This window comes from Bubalus kerabau, chromosome 17, assembly GCF_029407905.1.
Source record: "Bubalus kerabau isolate K-KA32 ecotype Philippines breed swamp buffalo chromosome 17, PCC_UOA_SB_1v2, whole genome shotgun sequence".
NCBI lineage: Eukaryota > Metazoa > Chordata > Mammalia > Artiodactyla > Bovidae > Bubalus > Bubalus kerabau.
The window spans coordinates 6,139,939-6,162,209 of record NC_073640.1 but is presented as its reverse complement, the minus strand read 5'-3'; the positions used below and the strand labels follow the sequence as shown (position 1 = coordinate 6,162,209).

The 22,271-nt window shown below is 39.8% G+C and overlaps 1 protein-coding gene across 1 annotated transcript; it reads left to right on the top strand.

Moving 5' to 3' along the window:
* Positions 1–15,030: 15,030 nt before the first annotated feature.
* DUXB (double homeobox B) lies at positions 15,031–20,658 on the top strand. Its single transcript, XM_055553523.1, is given in 8 exon segments — positions 15,031–15,137; positions 16,025–16,075; positions 16,077–16,100; positions 16,102–16,160; positions 19,069–19,152; positions 20,079–20,533; positions 20,535–20,608; positions 20,610–20,658. Coding segments are annotated over 8 exon segments (903 nt in total).
* Positions 20,659–22,271: the final 1,613 nt, after the last annotated feature.

The following is a 22,271-nucleotide window of genomic DNA, read 5'->3' as shown; positions in this document are numbered from 1 at the left end:
ATCTGCTAGCCAATCTCTAAGGCTCTCAATGGCTCCCAAAATTTCTGAATCATAAAAGTAGGAGATGACATCCAATAAGAAGCTCCATGGTGGTGGCCTTACAGGAAGTTTGAGTCACTCTTTCCACGGCATCCACATGACCAGACAAGTGTGTATGAAAAAACCAAAGGCAAAGCAGTCATCCCACTGTAATGTAAGACATGCAATTGAGGTAAGGTTGGTAAAAATGTCAACATGACAACCTCTGAAAATGTACTTCTTCATAAAAGAAACAGAAGAAAAGCTGGCAAAATTTGTCAAAATCAACTTTTTCAGACCTAAAGGTATTAACCAAAGACTTGTAATAACCCAAGGAGCATTTATTCAAGAAAAGTGGCTGCATTTAGTCATGAAAGCAGCAAGTCCTGGGGTGTTTTAACTTACCCTAGTACCATCCACACTGCCCATCTCAACAGTAGCCTTGGAAACCAACAGTCTGCATTCCTATAGACAGATGGAGCAAAGCATCATGAAATACAATCCACAGAATGGGAGAAAATATCTGCAAATCATATATCTAATAAGGATATAGCACCCAGAACACAGAAAGAACTCTTACCATTCATAATGAAAAAACAAATGACCCAAATTTTAAAAATGGGAAAAGGTTCAAATAGACATTTCTATAGATACTCCAATGGCAGAAAGTAAAGAGGAACTAAAGAGCCTCTTGATGAGGCTGAAAGAGGTGAGTAAAAAAGCTGACTTGAAACTCAACATTAAAAAAACTAAGATCATGGCTTCCAGTCCCATCACTTCATGGCAAATAAAAGGGGGAAAAGTGGAAGCAGTGACAGATTTTATTTTCTTGGGCTCCTAAAAATCACTGCAGACGATGACTGCAGCCATGAAATTAAGATGCTTGTTCCTTGGAAGAAAAGCTAAGACAAATCTAGATGGTGTATTAAGCCTCTACTAACAAAGGTCCACATAGCCAACGCTATAGTTTTTCTAGTAGTCATGTATGGATGTGAGAGTTGGACCATAAAGAAGACTGAGCACCCAAGAATTAATGCTTTTGATCTGTGGTCTTGGAGAAGACTCTTGAGAGTCCCTTGAACAGTAAGGAGATCAAATCAGTCAATCTTAAAGGAAATCAACCCTGAATATTCATTGGAAGGACTGATGCTGAAGTTGAAGCTCCAATACTTGGGCCACCTGATGTGAAGAGTCAACTCACTGGAAAAGACCTTCATGCAGGGAAAGATGGAGGGCAAGAGGAGAAGGGGGGTGACAGAGGATGAGATGGCTGGATGGCTTCACTGACTCAACGGACATGAGTCTTATCAAACTCTGAGAAATAGTGGAGGATAGAGGAGCCTGGCATGCTGCAGTCCATGGGGTCACAAAGAGCTGGACACAACTTAGCTGTGGCTCAGCTGGTAAAGAATCCGTCTGTAACGTGGGAGACCTGGGTTTGATCCCTGGGTTGGGAAGATCCCCTGCAGAAGGGAACAGGTACCCACTCCAGTATTCTGGCCTGGAGAATTCCATGGGACTGTATAGTCTGTGGGGTCACAAAGAGTCAGACACGACTGACAGCCTTTCACTTCACTTCACTTAGTAACTGAACAACAAAATAGACAGCCAGATACACAGGTAGGATGGACAGGTGGATAGATACAGGGCAAATAAGCACAGGAATGCTCATCATTCATTAGAGAAATCAAAAATCAAAACTATGATGAGATACCACCTCACACACACTGAAATGGTTATAACTTTTAAAACTGGAAATAACAAATATTGACAAGGATGTGGGGAAATTGGATCTTTATGTATTGCTGATGGAAGTGAAAAATTGCACAGCTGTTGTGGGAAACAGTTTGGCTATTCCTCAAAAAATTACAAGAAGTTACTGTATGATAGCAATTTCACACCTAGGTGTATATACTCAAGAGAAATGAAAACAAATGTTCATAGCAGCATTATTTATAACAACCAAGAAATGGAAACAAATGGTCATCAACTTATGAAAAGATAGATAAAATGTGGTATAAGTAGCTATACAGTGAAATATGGTTCAGTTAAAGGGAGTGAAGTACTGATACTTGCCGCTGAATCTTGAAAAGTTTTTGCTAACTGAAAGTAGTCAGACACAAAAAAGCACACATTACATATCATTTTACATGAAATGTCCAGAATAAGCAAATCCATAGAGACAGAAAGTACATTAGTAGTTTCATCTTCTCCAGATTAATGAAATATTCTGGAATTAGTCCTGATAGTTGCACAATCTTATCAGTGTACTCAAAACACCTGAAATGTACACTTTAAAATGATGAGTTTTATAGTATGCTAATTACATATCAACAACACAATGAAGCAAGACACAATTAAGCCAAATATTGCTGCTGATTCCAAAAGGCTGGCCTTAAACACGGGGCAATCTACACCAAGAATGAACAGGACACCAGCAGTGCGGCGTCTCTGGGTTTGACACACATTCTCAGTCTTTTGAAAGTCCAATAGTGTTGCCAATAAGGCATTTTCATTTTAAGCTTCATAATAAGGTGGTCCATTGTTACCATTATTCCTTGCCTGACATGTGATTTTATTTTATCTCCACAACAAAGTAATTCTTGATAGATCACAGTAATTTCAATCCATGAGGATCTTTCAACTGTAGGAGTGAATTAGAAAGATATTTTTATATTGCCTATTTGAGATAACAGGTCCTAGCACCACGCTTCGGGCAAAATACATCAAAAGAATGAACTGAAGGTTAAGTTTCCTTTTAGATCACAATTTTTATAACATCACAACATTCTTGCCTAAAAGCAATCCGAATTATTCAACTGCAAGATATTCTATATTCACCTCATTCAGCCTCAGGGAAAGAACAAAGTCAGTAGCTGGAGACACTTCTGAGGTGGAGGCACATTCATCTTCTCATTGTGCCCTCCTAAGTCACCAACGCCTGAATTCAACATCAACACACTAGAAAGAAAATGCAAGTAAAAGCTTCCTGAAAAGCTTCCTATTATGCTGTATTTGCAAAGGTAATCCTCACGTGGAAAGAAGTCATAAGAAATTCAAGTCATGAAATTTAAATTCCATGTTCAACAATTATTACCATTTTATCCTATCCAAATCAGTCAATTAAATATAACTCTCTCTCCAAATTAGTGTTAGATAGCACTTAATCCCAACTTGATAAAAAAAAATTTACTTTATGTATATTCTTGTTTCTATGAAAAAAAAAGTTCCTTGCTGTGATTATGAATCTTAGAGAATTGAAAGATTCAAGGTTCTTTGCCTTATATGCTGTTTATCACAGAGCAAGATTTGTATTCAGTTACAGGTGGATCCATGGGGGTCTTTCCCCACAGGGGTTTATTTACTGAACTATCCAGAGATATTCATTATGAGATGATTTCATATATCATTATCCATGAGCAACTTTGGTGTTAACAAGTTTGTATTTAATCAGGTCTTTCTTGGTTTCAGCCTCTTTTGCACAAGACCTGACCTTTGACACACACGGAGCCCACTGCCGCTGCTGCTGCTGCTAAGTCGCTTCAGTTGTGTCCGACTCTGTGCGACCCCATGGACTGCAGCCTACCAGGCTTCTCTGTCCATGGGATTCTCCAGGCAAGAACACTGGAGTGGGTTGCCATTTCCTTCTCCAACGGAGCCCACTGGGGTTGTGCAATACTGTGGTCCTGCTTAACAAATGCATCTTTTCTTAATCTTTATTGAGACATAATGGATATACAAAAAATCACTCACATGTAATGTGTACATCTTGATAAGTTTGGACATATACTTACATCTGTTACACCAAAGCTCTAAACATATCCAAAATTTTCCTTGTATACTTTTGTGAGTTTCTTGTTCATTTGTTGTTGGTTTGCGAGGGGTTAGAACATTTAATAGGAGATGGACCCTCTTAATATTTTAATGTATACGCACAATAATGTATTATTAACCATAGATACTCTTTAAATAAATTCTTTCTGATATTGATGATGACAATGGACATGACATCAGGTAATATTACCCTCATTCATTCACTCACATAATCAATGATTTTGTATTGATCACTCAATTTGTGCCATGGCCTGTCTTGACACTGTTGACAGGATGATAAAGAAGGAAAACACAGCCCCTGACCTGATGCAGTTTTACACTTTAGTGAGAGGAGAGAGAAAATACACATAGCCTGAGTGAATAAGATCACTTCAAACACTTATAAGTGCTGTGGGACAGGAAGTGGCAGGACAGAACAATTCACAGTGTGCTGAAGTGGCGAGAGAGCAGTCAGCTCGCCAGGCCCTCCTGCCCCTGCAAAGACCAGTGGAGCTCCAATACAGAGAACACGGTGGCAACATGAAACGTCCCAACAGAAGATGTCTGATGGCCAGGTGAGGAATCAGCGCACCAATAAGAACACCCAACTCACATCAGTTTTACACTGGGATCTGCTTCAAAAAGTCTCCCATTAGAGAGACTTTAGTACCATCAGTACACATGTAGCTCTGTCTTGTTTCAGCTTTCAGAAGGTGTCCACTGAAAGACTAGCCACCATTCCAATATTTTACACTGAGAAAAACCACACTTCCAATTTTATCTGGAAGACAATTCAGGAACTGTGAATCCTGAAGAATCCCACTGAACTGTTGACATACCATCCTACTGAGAAGAAGTGGGATGCAATTTTCCGATCAACAAATTAGCAAGGTCAAAATGCAATTTGGGCAGGGAAAGGTATCTGCAAATGATCAAGGTATAAATTATCAACAATCATTCCTTTAAAGACATGTTTTAATACTTCATATGATATTGAGATGAGCCTCTGAATTTATGTAATATTTTTCATATAGTTGATGCAATTACTTATGCACAGTAATTTATAAATTCATACAAGAACGGTATCTGCCAAGGTGAAGCAGGAGATGTGATGCTCCCTACTACACTTGGGAAACTCTTGGCTGAAGAAGCCACATTCATCTGAAGGACTAGAGGATGGGCAAAGACATGGAGAGACGGTGCCAACTCAAGTCTCCTCAGGCATCTTCTGCAATAACATAGGTCAGATACTTCAGTTCATCTTTGTTCTTTGTCCTAGTCCATCTGAACTGCTATAACAATAATACCACAGACTGAGTTACTTACAATTTAACAGAAATTTCTTTCTCACAGTTCTAGAAACCCAAAGTCTAAGATCAAGGTGCCCTAATGATTGGGTTCAGGTGAAGGCCCTCTTCTTGGTTGCAGACTGCCAACTTCTCACTATGTCCTCAGAGTTAAGGCGCCTCGTCCTTTCTCAGGTGTTGGCTTGAGAATCAGCTACAAAGTTTTCTTTTCGAGATAATTCTAATCCATCTTCACTTGTAATACCAGAACTTCTTAGAACATGATTGCTCTTTTTAATGTCTGTGCTTTGTTCATTTACAAGGGCCAAAATTAAATACATATTTTTTGAACTGGACTATAACTATTTATCTCAGTCTTAATTGAGTCCAATTCTTTTTTTAATTATTCCCAGGATTTTATTTACTTATTTTTGGCTGCACTGGGTCTTCAGGGCTGAGCACAGCTTTCTCTGGTTGAGGTGAAGGGGAGTTTCTCTCCAGTTGTGATGCACGGGCCTCTCATTGCAGAGGCCTCTCCTGGTGCAGAGCACAGGCTCTAGGGCACAAGGGCTTCAGTAGTTGCAGCTTGCAGACTTAGCTGCCCTGAGGCATGTGGAATCCCAGACCAGGGATCAAAGGAGTATCCCGTTCATTGGTGGGCGGATTCTCAACCACTGGACTCCCACAGAAGTCCCGAGTCACATTCCGTGCGTGTTGGGCTCCTGCCTACACGCTGTCGTCTTTTCACGCTGCAGTTTGAGCCACCTAACCTGGAAAGCCTATGAAAGAGCATAGGACTCCCAAGCTGCACAGAATGACAGGGAACAAATAGAATAGCGTATCTCCATTAGCATTTACTTTATACTAAAAGTAAGAAAGAACTTAGACGTCTAATATTTGCTTGGGAGAGGAATCTTGCTCAGTTCATACACAAAATGCTCATGCTGTATGTGCAGTGTGCCAAGCTCAAAGAAATAGTGGAATTTCACCAAGATATTCACATTTTCTGAAGTGAACAAGAGAATGCCAAGACTAACATGCCTTCGATTCCATTTAAATTAGCCTCATTATGACATAAAACAGTGATCTACTCAGACCTGACATATAACCTGCAAAAGATTCTAAGAGGCCCATTCTACTTCATCAGCAGCACGAGCGTCACAGTTCTGTGTCTATTTTGTAATCTACATAGTGTATTTGGATAGGATGTACTATGTAGGTAAAATTCATAAATAACTAGATATAAATATGTTGGATGTTTACTAAACCAATATTTTATTACAAAGGCTGTACAAGAGTTTAGAGACTCTAGTCTAAAACACCATTTTAATCATATCAATCACTTAATTGAAAGTCATTTAATCTCCACTAGCTAAAAGCTATAGTCCAAATTCTTAGTGCAGCAAAGTGGCCCCAACTGCCTTTTTTAAAATTCTTATTTCCTGCCACTCTTCTCATGGACTCACTCAGTAAGTACTTCCTGATCTTGTCATGATATTTTGAGTACCTCTTTCCTTCTACTTTATGCCATATTCAGAATTTTGAGGATGGACGCTTATTTGCCCCTTTCTCAAGTGGAAATTTCCTAGACATCTTTTGAATCCCGATGGATAGTCATCTACTCTGTGACGCCTCCCAGACCTCCCCTGACAGTTACAAAGCATGTTGCCTCATGCTGTCATTTGGGGTCCACATCTCTGTCCCCTCACCAAAGACAGGAGCCCTCGGAGGCACCAGAAGCATCTCATCATTCTTCTCTGTGAGGGCCTTATATATCAGACACGAATGAACACTAAACAATGCCTCATAAACACACATAAATCCATCTAAAGGTTGAAAATAACCCTACCCACTGTGTCATTCCTGTTGAGTCCTAGTGAGGAGAATCACTAAATCTATATATAGCACGTATTATTTTAGGCAAAATATTTTCATAAATTTTACACTGAAGCTAAAAAATACCATCATGACAGATACAGGAATAGAGTAAAGCAAATCAGACTGGGTTATCCAAATTAATACCAAATATATCATTTTATATAGCTCTTAACCTAGAAATGCTGTCTCCGCTGTATAACATTGCCATCTAGTGGTCAACTTCAAAACACTAACTCAAAATAAGACTGTTTTCACTGTTTCAAAGTAAGTACATAAATAAGACCTTAGCTTCTGGCCATGATAGAATAATAAGGAACAAACTTTCCCTTCCATCAAGAAAAAAAAAGAAGACAAATCACATAATTGTTTACAAAGCACTGAACAACAGGCAATAGAGGACAGTGGTTCTGTGAAACAGGAAACAAGCAAGGTCAACCCTACAATCTCCCCAGATTGTTGCCTTGAAAGAGACTGCAGGCCACGGGGAGGGGAGGCTAGTGGACTCATTATGGATCATGTATGAATATTTGTTCGTCAACTGTAAGAAACATGCCACACTAATGCAAGATGTTAATTATAGTAGAAACTACATGCTATAAATAACATAAAACAAAAACTATGTCTTTATAAGAACTCTGTGCTCTATTTTTCTGTAAACCTGAGAGTGCTCTGCAGAGGGTGTGCGGGCAAGGCTCGCAGAATGCTGGAGGATCCCCGGGTGAGACATTTGCAGCAGCTCATGAGCGCGCTTCTTGAAGGGCTCTGTGATGCAGTGGGTGCAATCCGTGTCCCCTGAACGACCTCTGAGAGCCCTCTCTGCTGCTCTCCCAGCCTCTCCCCACCCCGAGTCCTGTAGTTCACAGTCGGCCTCCTTGATGAGGCGGGAGAGTACCCTTCGGCACATTTTCCTCCACAGGAGATCACAGGCCCAGAAGCTCTCTCTTGGCCCTACGCCATGCTGTTCCGGGGAAGGAGTGATGTGGGCAAAGTCAAGCTATTCCTCTTATCCACACTCCAATGCATTCAAACTTTTTTTTCTTCCAACAGTGTGGGGAACTAACTTCTCCTCTGGAAACTCAGACTTCCACATAGTCTCTCTTATCAATGTCTTTCAGAGGCTCCCTGGTCTGAGGCAGAGAAGGGCTGGAGCCGGTTCACAGGCCACTGCAGGGTCCACGATCAGGACCAAGGTCTGTGTGCCTATTACCCAATGTTCAGTGGGGGTGAGACTGGACCCCTTGGCCTATGGTGCTATATCCCACAGATCTCACAGAGACAATCTGTGGATGGATGCCAAATTTTTGTTGCTGGGGTGGGGGAGTGAAAAAAGCAAGTGACATCTTACGCTGCCATGATGCTGCCATCCTGCAGACATGCTGATTGTCAAGGTGGGGAAGGATGCTACTGACATCTAGTGGCTAGAGAAGCTGCTAAACATCCTACACCATCCAGGATGCCTCCCGCAAAGAATGATCCTGTACAAAATGCCAACATAGCCAAGCTTAAGAAATCCTGATGAATAATACCGCTTTGAAAAGGAAGAACAAAGTTAGAGGACTTAAACCATCTGATTTCAAGACTTAATATTATAAAGCCATGATGGCCAAAACCATGCAGCTGGTGTACAGATAGACGAATAGATCAATGGGACAGATTAGTGACGGCAGAAATAGACATACATATAAATTGATTTTCCACCAAGGTCCCAGAACATTTGATGGGAAAAGGATAATCTTTCAACAAATGGTATTGAAACAATAAAATATATGTGTAAAACTCTATTCTTAATCTCACACCATAGACAAAAATTACGTTGTGTCATAAACAACTTTAGGACCTTAATCTGAAAAATTCTAGGAGAAAACATAAGCATAAATTTTAGCAATCTTGGGGTTGGCAAGGTTCTTAAGTATAACACAAAGAACACAAAGATTTTTTTACCATAAAAAATTGGACTTCATTTATATCTATATTTACCTTGCTGGAGAAAGGTCTCCAGTAGAACTCCTATGCATTGTCTGAAGTTAGGGTGCCCAGTGAGGGGAGAAGCCAGGGGCTGGCAGGAAGGACCCCACCAGCCCAGGACCCTAAACGCCCCACACGCAGGCTGCACCGAGGTGACCTCACTCAGCCACCAGTACAGCACAGGGTGGAATCCGTGCTTCCACCTCCCACACCCAAGACCTGCGTTTGTTCATCTTTGGAAAAGGTGGGGGTGTGAGCCAGGCTAGCCTCCTTGGCACTCGCACTCGAGGTGTGACATTGGCGCGGCTGTGTTCTCGGTGTGGGGTCCCTCACCCTTGGCTAAGCGGTTGCGTGCACCTGGATTTGCACCTCCCAGGCCTGGCACCAGCTCAGTCCAGCCAAGCAGCCAGATCAGGCTTCTGGCATAAGTGACCAGCCCTGGCTCTACACAAAGCCGTGTCCCACGTAAAGACAAAGCATTATCAGTGTGGAGATGGTGGGCACCAGGGATGGTAAGAGGGCTTGAGTTTGTGATCTGTCCTGGGCCAGGCCCTGATGGTGCTCGCACCTGCCTTACTCCCACCGAGACCTGAAGGCCCCTCTCCCAAGGAGCGGCAGGGTCTGCAAAAGTCAGAAATGAAAGGAGATGAAGAACAAAGTGTCAGGAAATACTGGACATGAGGGCTCTTACTGCAGTTATTAGCGACCTGCAGACTTTTCCACAGACCACTAACAGCTCCATGTGGGAACGTGATAGGGCTGTAATCTTAGACAAGGCTCCGTAACCGTGGACTATTTTATGTGACTCTTAGATGTCCTTTCTTGTTATTCTGTTTGTAGATGGTGTAATGACAGTATTTTGTGGCTACCCATAAGACCACTAAAATGATCAGAAACACAAATTTTCTTTTTTTTAATGATTTGATTTTATTTTTCCTCTTCTGTTTTCATTGCTAGTGTTTAAGTAAGGGCAAAATTTTGGTTGTTTCTGTTTAACAAGGGCCCATAATGCAAACACTAAGAGGGAATTTACATGAGTGGACTCACAACTAGAAAGATTTGGAAGGCAAAGTTTATTTCATTGTAATGAGTTACAGCACTCACATGTTTAACAAAATTAATTTTTAAGAAAAAGTAGGTTGTGAAGCATTTTACATGGCCCAGCATCACTTTCTTCAGCATTCATCGTGTGTGGTTTTGTACTGACGGCCCTGGGAGTTCTGCCGCCCTTCACCCTCAGAACCGAGCTCTGGGCCTGGATGAGCAGCTCAGAGTGGGTGCGTTCCTCCAGACGCAGCCTTCTTAGGCGGAAACGCTCTCTACCCACCCTCCAACAGTACCATAACCCAGATTAACATATCCTAAGGCAGCCTTTCAAGAAATGTGTTTCTGTTAAGTTTGGTGTAGAAGAAAAAAAAGTCATCAAAGTATGTAAGAGGTTCGCTGCACTCCCCAGGACGCTCCTTAAGACACAACTTTAATCTTAACACTGAAATGTGCCCCAGGTGGGCACCCACTCAGTTAACAGGTCAAACCCAGCACTTTCCAGCCAGGCCAGCCTATGGCAAGCAGATGACTGAAGGAGGATTTTGTTCAGGGTCCTGATCCCTTTCTCTCTGAGCACTGACTGATTTATCCGAAGTGTCCCTTGATATCAAATTTGCCTGGGTGACTTCATGGTGTCCAGGACAAGCCCAACTCAGGTCCAGGCAAATTACCTCCTAGCAAATACCTGTCTCTCAGCACATTATTCTGGACACTGTGGCCACCAATCTGTTTTTCACCCTTTATCTTTTATTTGCAATCGTGTGTCCTTATGTGCTGCACTGTGCTGTGCTTAGTCACCCGGTCATGTCCACTCTTTGCAACCCCATGGACTGTAGCCGCCAGTCTCCTCTGTCCATGGGATTCCCCAGGCAAGAATTCTGGAGTAGGCAGTCGTTCCCTTCTCGAGGGGTTCTTCCCAATCTAGGGATCAAACCCAGGTCTCCTGCGTTTCAGGCAGATTCTTTACCCTCTGAGTCACCGGGGAATTACAACTTTGTTTTTATTCCTCTTGATGTAATAGGCATAAGTTTATGAATTTTGAATTATGGTTGAATCCAACTTAAGGATGTCTGGATCTGGCAGGGAATGGCATGTAGCAAGTGAATAAATAACTGCATTAACCATGGAACCTCAAGATAAAATCTGGAATATGAGTTTCAGCAGAAAGCCGCCTCTTTTTTTTTCCCCTAGCCGCATCTTGTGGCTTTCAGGATCTTAGATCCCCTACCAGGGATTGAACCCAGGTCACAGCAGTGAAAACACTGAGTCCTAACCACTAGACTGCCAGGAAATTCTCCAGGCAGCCTTCTCTTTAATGACACTTTTGTACTTCCTCAGCGGAGTGAAAAAGTGAAGTCGCTCAGTCGTGTTCAACTCTTTGCGACCCCATGGAATGTAGCCCACCAGGCTCCTCTGTCCATGGAATTTTTCAGGCAAGAGTACTGAAGTGGATTGCCATTTCCTTCTCCAGGGGATTTTCCCGACCCAGGGATCAAACCCGGGTCTCCTGCATTGCAGGCAGACACTTTACCATATGAGCCACCAGGGAAGCACCTCAGTGGAGTGGGAGATGTCAAAAATTAAGAAAAGTAAAATTAAAAAAGAGAGTTTAGAAGATTATTTGTATAAACTGTTTTATATCCCTTCCAATTGATAGAATATTTAGGAAACATCAAGTTTCAGAAAGGTTAAGTGGTATTTTTCTTAGACAAAATTACAGAAGGACAGGTATTGCCCTGGAGGTCCAGCAGTTAAGACTCTAAGCTCCCAAAGGAAGGGGCATGGGTTCAGTCCCTGGTTGGGGAACCAAGATCCTACATGCTGCATGTCCAATAAATAAATAAAACAAAACATTAAAAAAAATAACAGAAGGATACTTACTCTCAGGATATATAAGTGTTATATAAATAAATATACATACATCTATATTTGGGCTTTCCTGGTGGCTCAGAAGGTAAAGTATCTGGCTGCAATGCAGGAGACCTGGGTTTGATCCCTGGGTTTGGAAGATCCCCTGGAGGAGGATATGACAACCCCTACTCCAGTATTCTTGCCTGGAGAACCCCCATGGATAAAGGAGCCTGGTGGGCTATAGTCCATGGGGTTGCAAAGAGTTGGACATGACTGAGTGACTAAGCACAGCACAGCACATCTATATTTATTCATATTCATATATAGTGTGTTCTAGTCTTAGGAATATTAACAAAGTGCTACACTTATTTCTCTGTGTGAAGTGTGTGCTATAATGGAAGCAAAGTTGGAGATAAGAATATGTGATTTGACATAAAATTTGGTAGTAAAGAAAATCTTACAGTGTGAATACCAACTATGAAGGTTTTGGCTACTTAGGTCAAGTTTTCTAGGTTTTAGCCTGGAAAGAGTAATATTTACCCAAGAATCTCAAATTGTGTCCCAGGTCATTAGCATCCCAGTCATGGCAGCTTAACCAATTTATTCCTGGGAAAAGGTTGCTAGTGTGTCATGATTATACGTATATGAGCCATTCTGAAAAGGACCCCAGGATTGAATGAGAAGAAACAATATATTTCATATGTGCTCGGTTTCACTGTATTTAATAACACTTCTCTTCTTGGGAATTTCACATTTTATTTAAACTTTTTAATTAGAATATTAGAAATAAAATATGGAGAGGGATAAATTAGGAGTTTGGGATTAACATATATACATTCCTGTGTACAAAAGAGATAACGAACAAGGACCTACTGTATAATACAGAGAACTGAGTATTTTGCAATAACCTATAAGGGAAAAGTTTTATTTTCCCTTATAGGGAAAACATATTTTTATTTATATAAAAATATATGCATATATTTATATATGTATAGGGAACATATCGGAGAAGACAATGGCACCCCAATCCAGTACTCTTGCTTGGAAAATCCCATGGACGGAGGAGCCTGTTAGGCTGCAATCCATGGGGTCGCTAAGAGTCGGACACGACTGAGCGACTTCCCTTTCCCTTTTCACTTTTATGCATTGGAGAAGGAAATGGCAACCCACTCCAGTGTTCTTGCCTGGAGAATCCCAGGGACGGGGGAGCCTGGTGGGCTGCCGTCTATGAGGTTGCACAGAGTCAGACACGACTGAAGTGACTTCGCATAGCATAGGGGACATATATAAACTGAATCACTGTGCTGCATACCTAAAACGTGACACTGTAAATCAACTAGACTTCAATTTTAAAAGATAATAATATGTTTAAAATATAATTAATATAGTAAAACCTACTTAACATTTCTGCCTATAGCACTCAGACACCTCAGATTTTAGAACAGCAGAATTCAGTGGCATGTTGATTTTTATTAAGTCTGGGAGTCAAGGGAAAACAGCTTGAAGATCTTGGAAAATCAGAATGATGTTAAGGCATCAGAAGACTAGAAGGGTAGATTTAAATGATAAAACTATTAGAATAATTATAACTTTAATGGGTAAATAATAAAATATTATATAATAATGAAAATATTAAACATGAATTATAATTTAGCATTCTAATGGCAAATATATAGCAAACTTCAATTTCATTAACATTATATCATCTGAGCTTATACTATCAAGTTATTAAATAAATATTAATAATGAAATAATTTATCAATATAATTAGGTATTGCTATTAAAATATTAATAGAAATAATTTTGAACTTAAAATATTTTATTAATACCAATGTTATATTAATGGTTGATAAAATATTATATTTGTATGTTCATTTAGGGCAATACTTTCCAAGTTTATCATTAACACTTACATAGAATGATATACAATATCTGTTGGTCAATAAACAAAGTGATGCTCCTTATATTGATGTCATTTTCCATTTGCCTGGACAAAGAAAATGAATAATTTGGAAATGAATGGATGTTTTTGAGTAATGTTTTAATGTCCTTTTATTTTCAACATAATCATATTATTCATTTCATACTTTTCAAATTTTCATATGTGTTCATATCCTCACTTGAAAAACTGAAACTATTCACAAAATTAAATGCATATTTAAATTTTTTTTCTGGTGAAAGGTACTTTACATAAATATTCAAGTTATAGTCAATTAGACCTCTTTCAATCGAAGCATGTGATCAGTGTTGACAAGTGTTAATACTAATGGCATTAAATTTCACCATATTAACTCCTTAACTTACACTTTCATTTTAAACAATTTTGAGATGTTTCTGGAAAGTTTCCTCTGCACTTGCACTATCCAGGGGGCAGAATACTTCATAAGCCCCTTCATTATGTTTTTATAAGCTATTGTTTTTTATTTATTTTTTTAAGCTTTTCTTTTTAAATAAATTTTATTAAAAGTATAACTTATTTGCCATGAAATGTATCCTTTCAGGGTGTGCAACCCAGTGGTTTTCAGCAGAGTCAAAGAGTTGTGCCACCCTCAACCAAAACAAGAGCTAATTTTTTAAAACTTCCATAACCTCTAAAGAGAAATCCCCTATCAATTAGCAGTCAGTCCCCATTCTCTCCACTCCCTAGAAACCGCTAACCTACTTTCTGTCTCTATGGATTTGTCCATCCCGGATGTATCATGGAAATGGAATCAGACACATACTGTTGAATTTACAATCAATCAATTTACAGAATACCTTCATAGCAACACTAAGATTCATTTTTTTTTTTTAATAACTATGGAGTATAGAATAGCCACGATAACACATAAACAATATCAATGATGGAAAAGATATGTTTCTGTAACAGCTAAGAAAAATAGAATACAGAGTACGAATATCCATATAACATTAAAATAATATCATCAAGCCAAAATAATTAAGAAACAAAAGTTTTTAAAACTATACAGAACAAAGCATATATCAATGTATACATACATATGTATTATATAAACTAGAAAGCACAGATTTTAAGTCATATTTGGAAAGATGTTATGATAGATGCAAAATTAGAATCTGGTAGAATCTGTATTTCCTCTTAATCTGATTACTTCAAGTTTCTTCTGAAGTGTTCATATTTAATGAAGGGATTAAGTAGGAGAGCATTTACGAGATGGGTGTTTATAAATCCTGTGTCTTGGGGAACTGCTCCGTTGTCCGCTCCTCTCTGCAGAATCCAGATGCCTCTTCCCTAGATGGATCAAACCAGCACTACAAGTGGTCTTTTGCTCTTCTCTTTGGTGATGCCACATGCTTTATTTTCCAGAGTTTATAAAAAGTAAAGTCACCATTATGATTAGAGGAACAGATTGCTGAAGTAGGTCCTATTTTGCAGTGGTAAGTTGTGTCAGGGGATTGATGGGTACTTTGAAGTTAACAGAATGGAATCCCATATTTAAGAGGCAGCACTGAGTCCCATAAGTGGGTTTTCAAAAATCTTAAAGTTAACATTTTTAATGGAGAAAAATTTATACGGCACACACAATATTTTACATTTAGCTTATATCTAACAATTTAATATATTAATGACTATACCTAATGATTTAATATATTAACAATACCTAATGATTTAAAATATTAATTTTATCACAAAATAAGTTTTGTATATTTTATTTATCCCTTTAATCTTTTTCATATTTTACTTGTTTCACTTATTTCCATTTATTTTCCTAACTCCTATTTTCTTTGCACATAATTTTGTGGATTTCTAGTAATTTCTTGCTTTGATAACTCAGATAACAGAATGTCTTTTTTTACGTTTTATATATATATATATATATATATATATATATATATATATATATTTGACCTATATGTCATTTTTTTATTTTGGCTATGCCGGGCTATTTGTAGGATCTTAGTTCCCCAACCAGGGATTGAAGTTGAGCCCTTGGCAGTGAGGGGACAGTCCTTACACTGGAACACCAAGGAATTCCCATGTCTCCAGTTTAGAATGACTTTAGGTATAGCTTTAAAGTAAAAAATATAAAATAATCGTTGAATCCACAGACTTTCAATCTGAACTAAACATAAGTTACATGCTCACACAGTTTTTAATCTGTAAACATATCCTTCATACTTCTCCCCATTTTCTCTTCATCGGACAGTCTACAAAAAGAACCCTAGCAAGGCAAGATTATTTACAACCAGAGTCAAAAGCATCCAAGCATGGTTTGAATGCTCTTCACCCTGAACAAGCAACCAGGAAACAGCTGGCCAAGGAAATTGGCATTCCAGAAATCTAAAATTCAGGTAAGTACCAGATATTTCATTATTCTGGTTCAAGGTAAAGAAAAAAGGTAGGCTTAGCACTAGCAGGCAATTACTGTTGTCAGGTATGTTTCCCAGAAGGTTTTTCCTGTTATATATACATATACATAGATAGATATATATATATATATATATATATATATATTTTTTTTTTTTTTTTTAAATTTGGCTATGCCAGGTCTTAGTTACCACACGTGGGATCTAGTTCCCTGACCAGGGATTGAACCTGGGCCCCCTGCATTGGGAGCTCAGAGTCTTAGCCAATGGACCACCAGGGAAGTCCCCTCCTGTTATATATTTAAAACAAAATAAAAACAAGAGTTACCTCTTTTACCATGGAAGAAACCTCTATTACTTCTTTTACCATGGAAGAAACCTCTATTACTTCTTTTACCAATTGGCTGGGTGTATTTACTATTGGAGGAAAGAATATACTGGAATATCTCTCCCAATAGAAGATAACTGCATCAGCTTTTTAAATTAATTAATCTGGCTGCCTTGGGTCTTAGCTGTGCACGCAGGCCCCTCCTTGCTATGCACAGGTTTCTCTAGCTGCAGTGCACAGGCTCAGCTGCCCCATGGCATGTGGGGTCTGAGCTCCCTGACCAGAGATTGAACCTATGTCCCCTGCATTGGAAGGTGGATTCTTAACCACTAGACTACCAGGTTAGTCCCTCAGTCAACTTCTGAGATTTAGAGAATATAGGAAATCGGATCACTATGTTAATGATATGGTATCATTAATGATATGGTATCACTGGAATATACACTGCAGAATAATGAGTAATATGTAATTGTGAGGAAAACTGTGGGATAAACACATGTAAATTCCCAATTCTCAGGTTAGTTTTTTTTTCCCCCACTAATATCAGAAATGTAACTTACATACAGGACTATATGAAATAAAATCCCATATTGTATCATTTTGAATACACTACTGATGTAAAAATAAAGTTGGATTTCTTCAGTCAGCGAAGAGCTATAAATAATACAAGAACACCAACTGAAACAGTATTGAAACCAATAAAGGTCAATAAAAAAGATGCTTTTGGGGGGGCAGGGAGAAAAAAAGATGCTTTTAGAGGAGAAGAATGAGTTCAGATTTTTTTATCAAAAATAGTTTCCAATAAATCACTATATGTAAGGGCTATAAGAGCATCCGTCTGGGGGGACACTAGGAAGAAGAAAATTTCCTCTTTTCTTAATGTACTTGTTTTAGGAACAGGAAACAGTTTCCTGAAATCCCAGTAAAAAGTGCACTTTGGGGGAACATCTGAAGCTTCCTTGGTGGCTCAGACAGTATAGAATCTGCCATCAATGCAGGAGACCCACGTCTGATTCCTGGATCGGGAGGATCCCCTGCAGAAGGACATAGCTACCCACTCCAGTATTCTTGCCTGGGGAATTCCATGGAGAGGAGCCTGGTAGGCTACGGTCCAAGGAATTGCAGATTGGACACGACTGAGAGACGTTCACTTTCAAGAGCGTCTAGTGACTGGCTGCGCGAGAGGTACTGGGCCCGTCTGAACTGAGGTGGAGAACGGCAAGTCCAGAAAGAACGTAGGATGAGCTTGTTTCAGCCACTGTGCTCGGTAACTCACTCATTAGTTTCCAATTTCCACTTGGGCTTAAGACTTACTGGAAAATATTTTGATTAATTAATTTAAAGAACAGATATAATCTTTTAGAACAATGCCTGGGAGATGAGTGATTCATCAAATATTGGTTATCATTTACACTCTACTCTTACCATGAATTATCAAATTATCAAAATAGAACACTCAGAAATTATTGGAACTTACATTGCAATGCTGACTCCAGTAATGAGGAAACAAAATACAACTGGCTATATTAGTGATAATTTTAAAGCAAGATATATGGGGCTGTTATCTATTCCATGATGAAGATGAGGTAAGTAAAAGGAAGTGTGGATGAGTTAGCCCTGCTCGTGACTGTGGCTAATTCTACTGTCTTACATAAAGAAATCCTTTTCTATATAGTCTGTACATATTATGTATTATCAAATGACATTTCCAATCAAGAGTTGATGCGACATGAGGGAGAGATTGATTTCCTTTGAGAGAACTAACGGTGCTTCTTAAACCAGTGAAATTTACTTTGGATATCCTGAGGATGACCATACAAGAAACGCTAATTCGAGTTGAGAGCAGATTGTGTCCTGTCCTGAATTTTATGCTAATAATGGCATCACTCCCAGGATAATGCCCTTTCTCTTAGGGGTATTATCCCAAGAGCAACTGATCAACTAGTTTTGTTTAACTGCAATGGTATTTGGGATAACATAGACGGCGTTACGTGACTTCCATGTCTTCCTTTCCCACTCAGATTTGGTTCAAAAACCACACAGCAAGACAGACCACTGGGGTTCAGCTCCTTTTTAGGAGAAGACCAAACCCATGGCTAGAACCATGAGTATAAGGCTAGAACGTTATACTCAAGGTAAGAACCCACCAGTCCCAATGCAGTTCACCAGTGGAATCAGTTGAGAGAGGAATCAATTCTGCATGTTGTACCCAAATTCACCACAGAGAATCCTTAGTTTTGGAGCCAATTACAGCTTGTTCTTTGTAACTGAGGGTCACCAATAGGTGGCTGGGACAGACAGGTTCTGAGCAAGCAAGGCTTTGGACTTTTTGGTCCTGCTGCTCTGAGCAGGGCAACAATCTCCTCTTCTGTCATCTCAGGGGGATTCAGAGGGAGTAAGAGGTTAACACTAACTTCTCAAGTTCGAGTTTCCAGCTTGAATGCAAAAATGTCCTAAAACTCTCCCTTTTGTCCCTGTGTTCTCTTTTAGAATACTTACCAAAAGAAGCCACACAAGACCAGACAGCCATCCCAAGATCTTAATCAAACATTCTAGTTCAAACTTTCTAGAGGAACCAATACCTTGATATTGCCACCAGGAAAACACTAGCCAAACAGGCATTCGGAATTGAGAATTCAAGTTTGATGTCTATGGCAGCAAATACCCCTTCTGTTAAATGATGTTACCCTCTGAGTGGTTGCTGGAAAATTGTAACTAACCTAGATTATCACAGTAATCAAGGACAAAGGCATGGGATGGTAAACATCTGGCATTGCAAGTCACACTCCTGAAAAAGGAAGCATTTTCTAATTAAATTGTCAGTGATGCATCTATTCAGAACTAGCAGCAGCAGAACTGCAGATAATGTAAAAGTTAATGCCTATTTTGAGAACAGTTAGGTTCTCTAAAGCTTGGCACTGTTGTCATTTTGGGCCAGATATTTCTTGGGAGGGGCAGTCTGTCCTGGCATAGTATTCTTCAGCGTTCCTGGCCTCTACCAACTAGATGTCGTGCAGACTTCTCCTTTCCCTGTTCTTAACAAACCCCCTCCAAAAGTCTATAGGCACAGTCAAACTGGGGAACAAAATCACCTTCATGAGTACCCTCTCCTACCTAAATTACGGGGAAAGTGGTTCATATATGTTCAATGTTCATGACAAGGAAGCACATTCTTAGGCAGAATGACTCTCAAAAACACATGTTTATTAACCCTTACTCAGATTTATACACGTTTACAAGATATGTATTCCTGTGCACACACTGATAAAGAGGAAAAAAATGTCAGCCTGGTCAAGAGACCTTGCTCCCTGGTCCACTGCTGAAATCGGAGGGTGGATCCTAGACATATGCCTTTTCAGCCAAGTTTCAATTCATCTAAGGTTGACTGCTAAAAGTGCTATGACCTAAATCTATGTTTGTATGTATGAATATCTATACACATACATACATACACATATATACTTATGTATACATACATACTGAACACATGAACCAGGGTAATTAATTTCATACATATATCTCTTGAGATTTGCGCCTTATGATGTCCACGTCTGTTTTTCTCACAGAGATGTGGTTTCAGGACCCAAGATCTCTGTACCCTGGGCAGAGGAGAAGTGAGCCTGTGAATTCCTTGCTAGATGGCCCAAATGTGAGACCCGGTCCGACAGTTCAGCAGCCTGAAATTGACCTGTGGACTCTCCCAGGCCGATTTTCTTCCTTCCTCCAGTTCTTTCAGCAGGAACCAATCATTTCTACCTGTTCTTCTCCCTTCCTACGGGTCCCTAGTGTGATCCAAGGACAAAGTGTCATCATGCAGCCTGTGAAGCTGTGCAGGGAGAACTCTCTCTCCACGCTAACATCTGGGAATGATGTGCTTGTACCGCTGACTATGGGAGGAGACCCAGATACTCAGGATCCTTTCTGGTCCCAATACCAAGAACACCAGGACCACCAATAACAGACTGACATGGGAATGCTACAGCTGGAAGACTACCCTCAGCCTCAACCTAAGCACACACACAAAAAAACAACTGCCACAGGATCTGGGCTAGGTGGACATATCTTTCGTTCTGCAGCGGTGGGATGAGTGCTGCCAGGCTGACTGTAGAGTGGAATCCTCAAAAGGGAACCATCGAAACAGACTGATGGCCACAGCACACGCGAGCTACAGATCATCTCATACCCTCATCCAGTCTCACCAGCAATACACAGAAACCTCAAGAAGACTTTAGGTCAACTCCTGCCATCCACAGATTGTCAGTAAAAGGTACAGATTTTTTGAATCCTCATTCACAGGAAGAGGACCCTCCAGGACTCCAGCTGTGCCTCAGGGAATAAGATTTTCAGGCTCTTCTGAACACACTGCAAAGCTCACCAGGGCCTGAGCTTCTGGAGGAAGATGGCATTCTGAATCTGATCCAGGCCTCCTTCCTTTTGACGCAGATCAGAATTTAAAGAACAATGACTGTGGAAGCCATTCTGCCAGGGGCAAGATTAAAGTGAAGAAAGGAAAAACCAACTGGAAACCTAAATGGAGGTTATCTTGTGGGCAGTGGTTATCTTCTGTACTCCACTAAGGATTCTTTCCAAGCTCCACTCTGCCGCTGGAAGCACCACAGGACACATCTGCTAAATTCTTATGGGAAAAAAAGCATTTTACTGACAAGTATGACCTCTGTGATGACCACGTCCTCCACCACCTGGAAAATCCACAAAGGGTAGCCTAACGCAGGCGAGAACAGGTCTCTGAGGGACATCAGAACTTCTCTCCTTCCCGACAACATGGGAAGGCAAACTTGAAATTTGTTATGTAAAAAATGAAGGGATGCTGTACTTCCTGATGGAGTTCATAAAACGGATCTTTTCCCCAAAGCTCCAAGGGTTTAAATTAGGAACCAGACACTATCTCAGTATCCATCATTAAGGGAACGATTAAATGGATTAGGACATCCTTCAATACTGAGTAGTCTTCACTTAGAAGTGTATTTTTACTTTATTTAAAACATACAAAAAATTGTAAGAAATTGTAATAGCAACACCATATCATCACCAAACATAGTCTAATGATGTTAATACTTCCATTTTTTAGGGGTTTTAATACATTTGCATACATGATTATATATGCCAATAAAATTTTTCCTCAGATAAACTTTGTATGTTTATCAAAACTCAGTAAACCATTCTCATTCTCCATCTTCTCCCTTCTTTTGAAAAGGTAACTTCTAAAAATAGATTTTGGTATATGTGGGTCTACCTTGGTAATAAAAATGTCTTTAAAAAGTATTACTTCCTAAAAAAAAACAATTACTTCTTTATTTCATCAATCTGATTTGTTTTGTCATATCTGCTTTACTTTCCATATGAAGGTGCTGAAAGATCAATACACATACATCTAGTTATACAGATACCAGTTTTGCACAAATAATAGTTGTGAGGTGGACATCCTCCTGGTATCTGGGTGCGCTACATGCAAGAGTTCTCTAGGTGTTCATACTGAAGCACAAGTGCCAGAATATTCCAGCACCAAGATTTATGGCCAAATTACACTCAGCACAAGTAATTGTTCCTAATATGAGCTGTATCTTCATTAACCACTTACGGAATTAAAACTCACATGCATACGTACAGGTATTTGTGGCACAAATCTACCCACAAAATCTGCTATAATATTTGAGTGTTGACACCACGCCCAGTTTTTTAGATTGTTCCCCCAGATGATTCTCATGCAGCCAGAGCTGAGAGCTCCCAACATCCTTCCT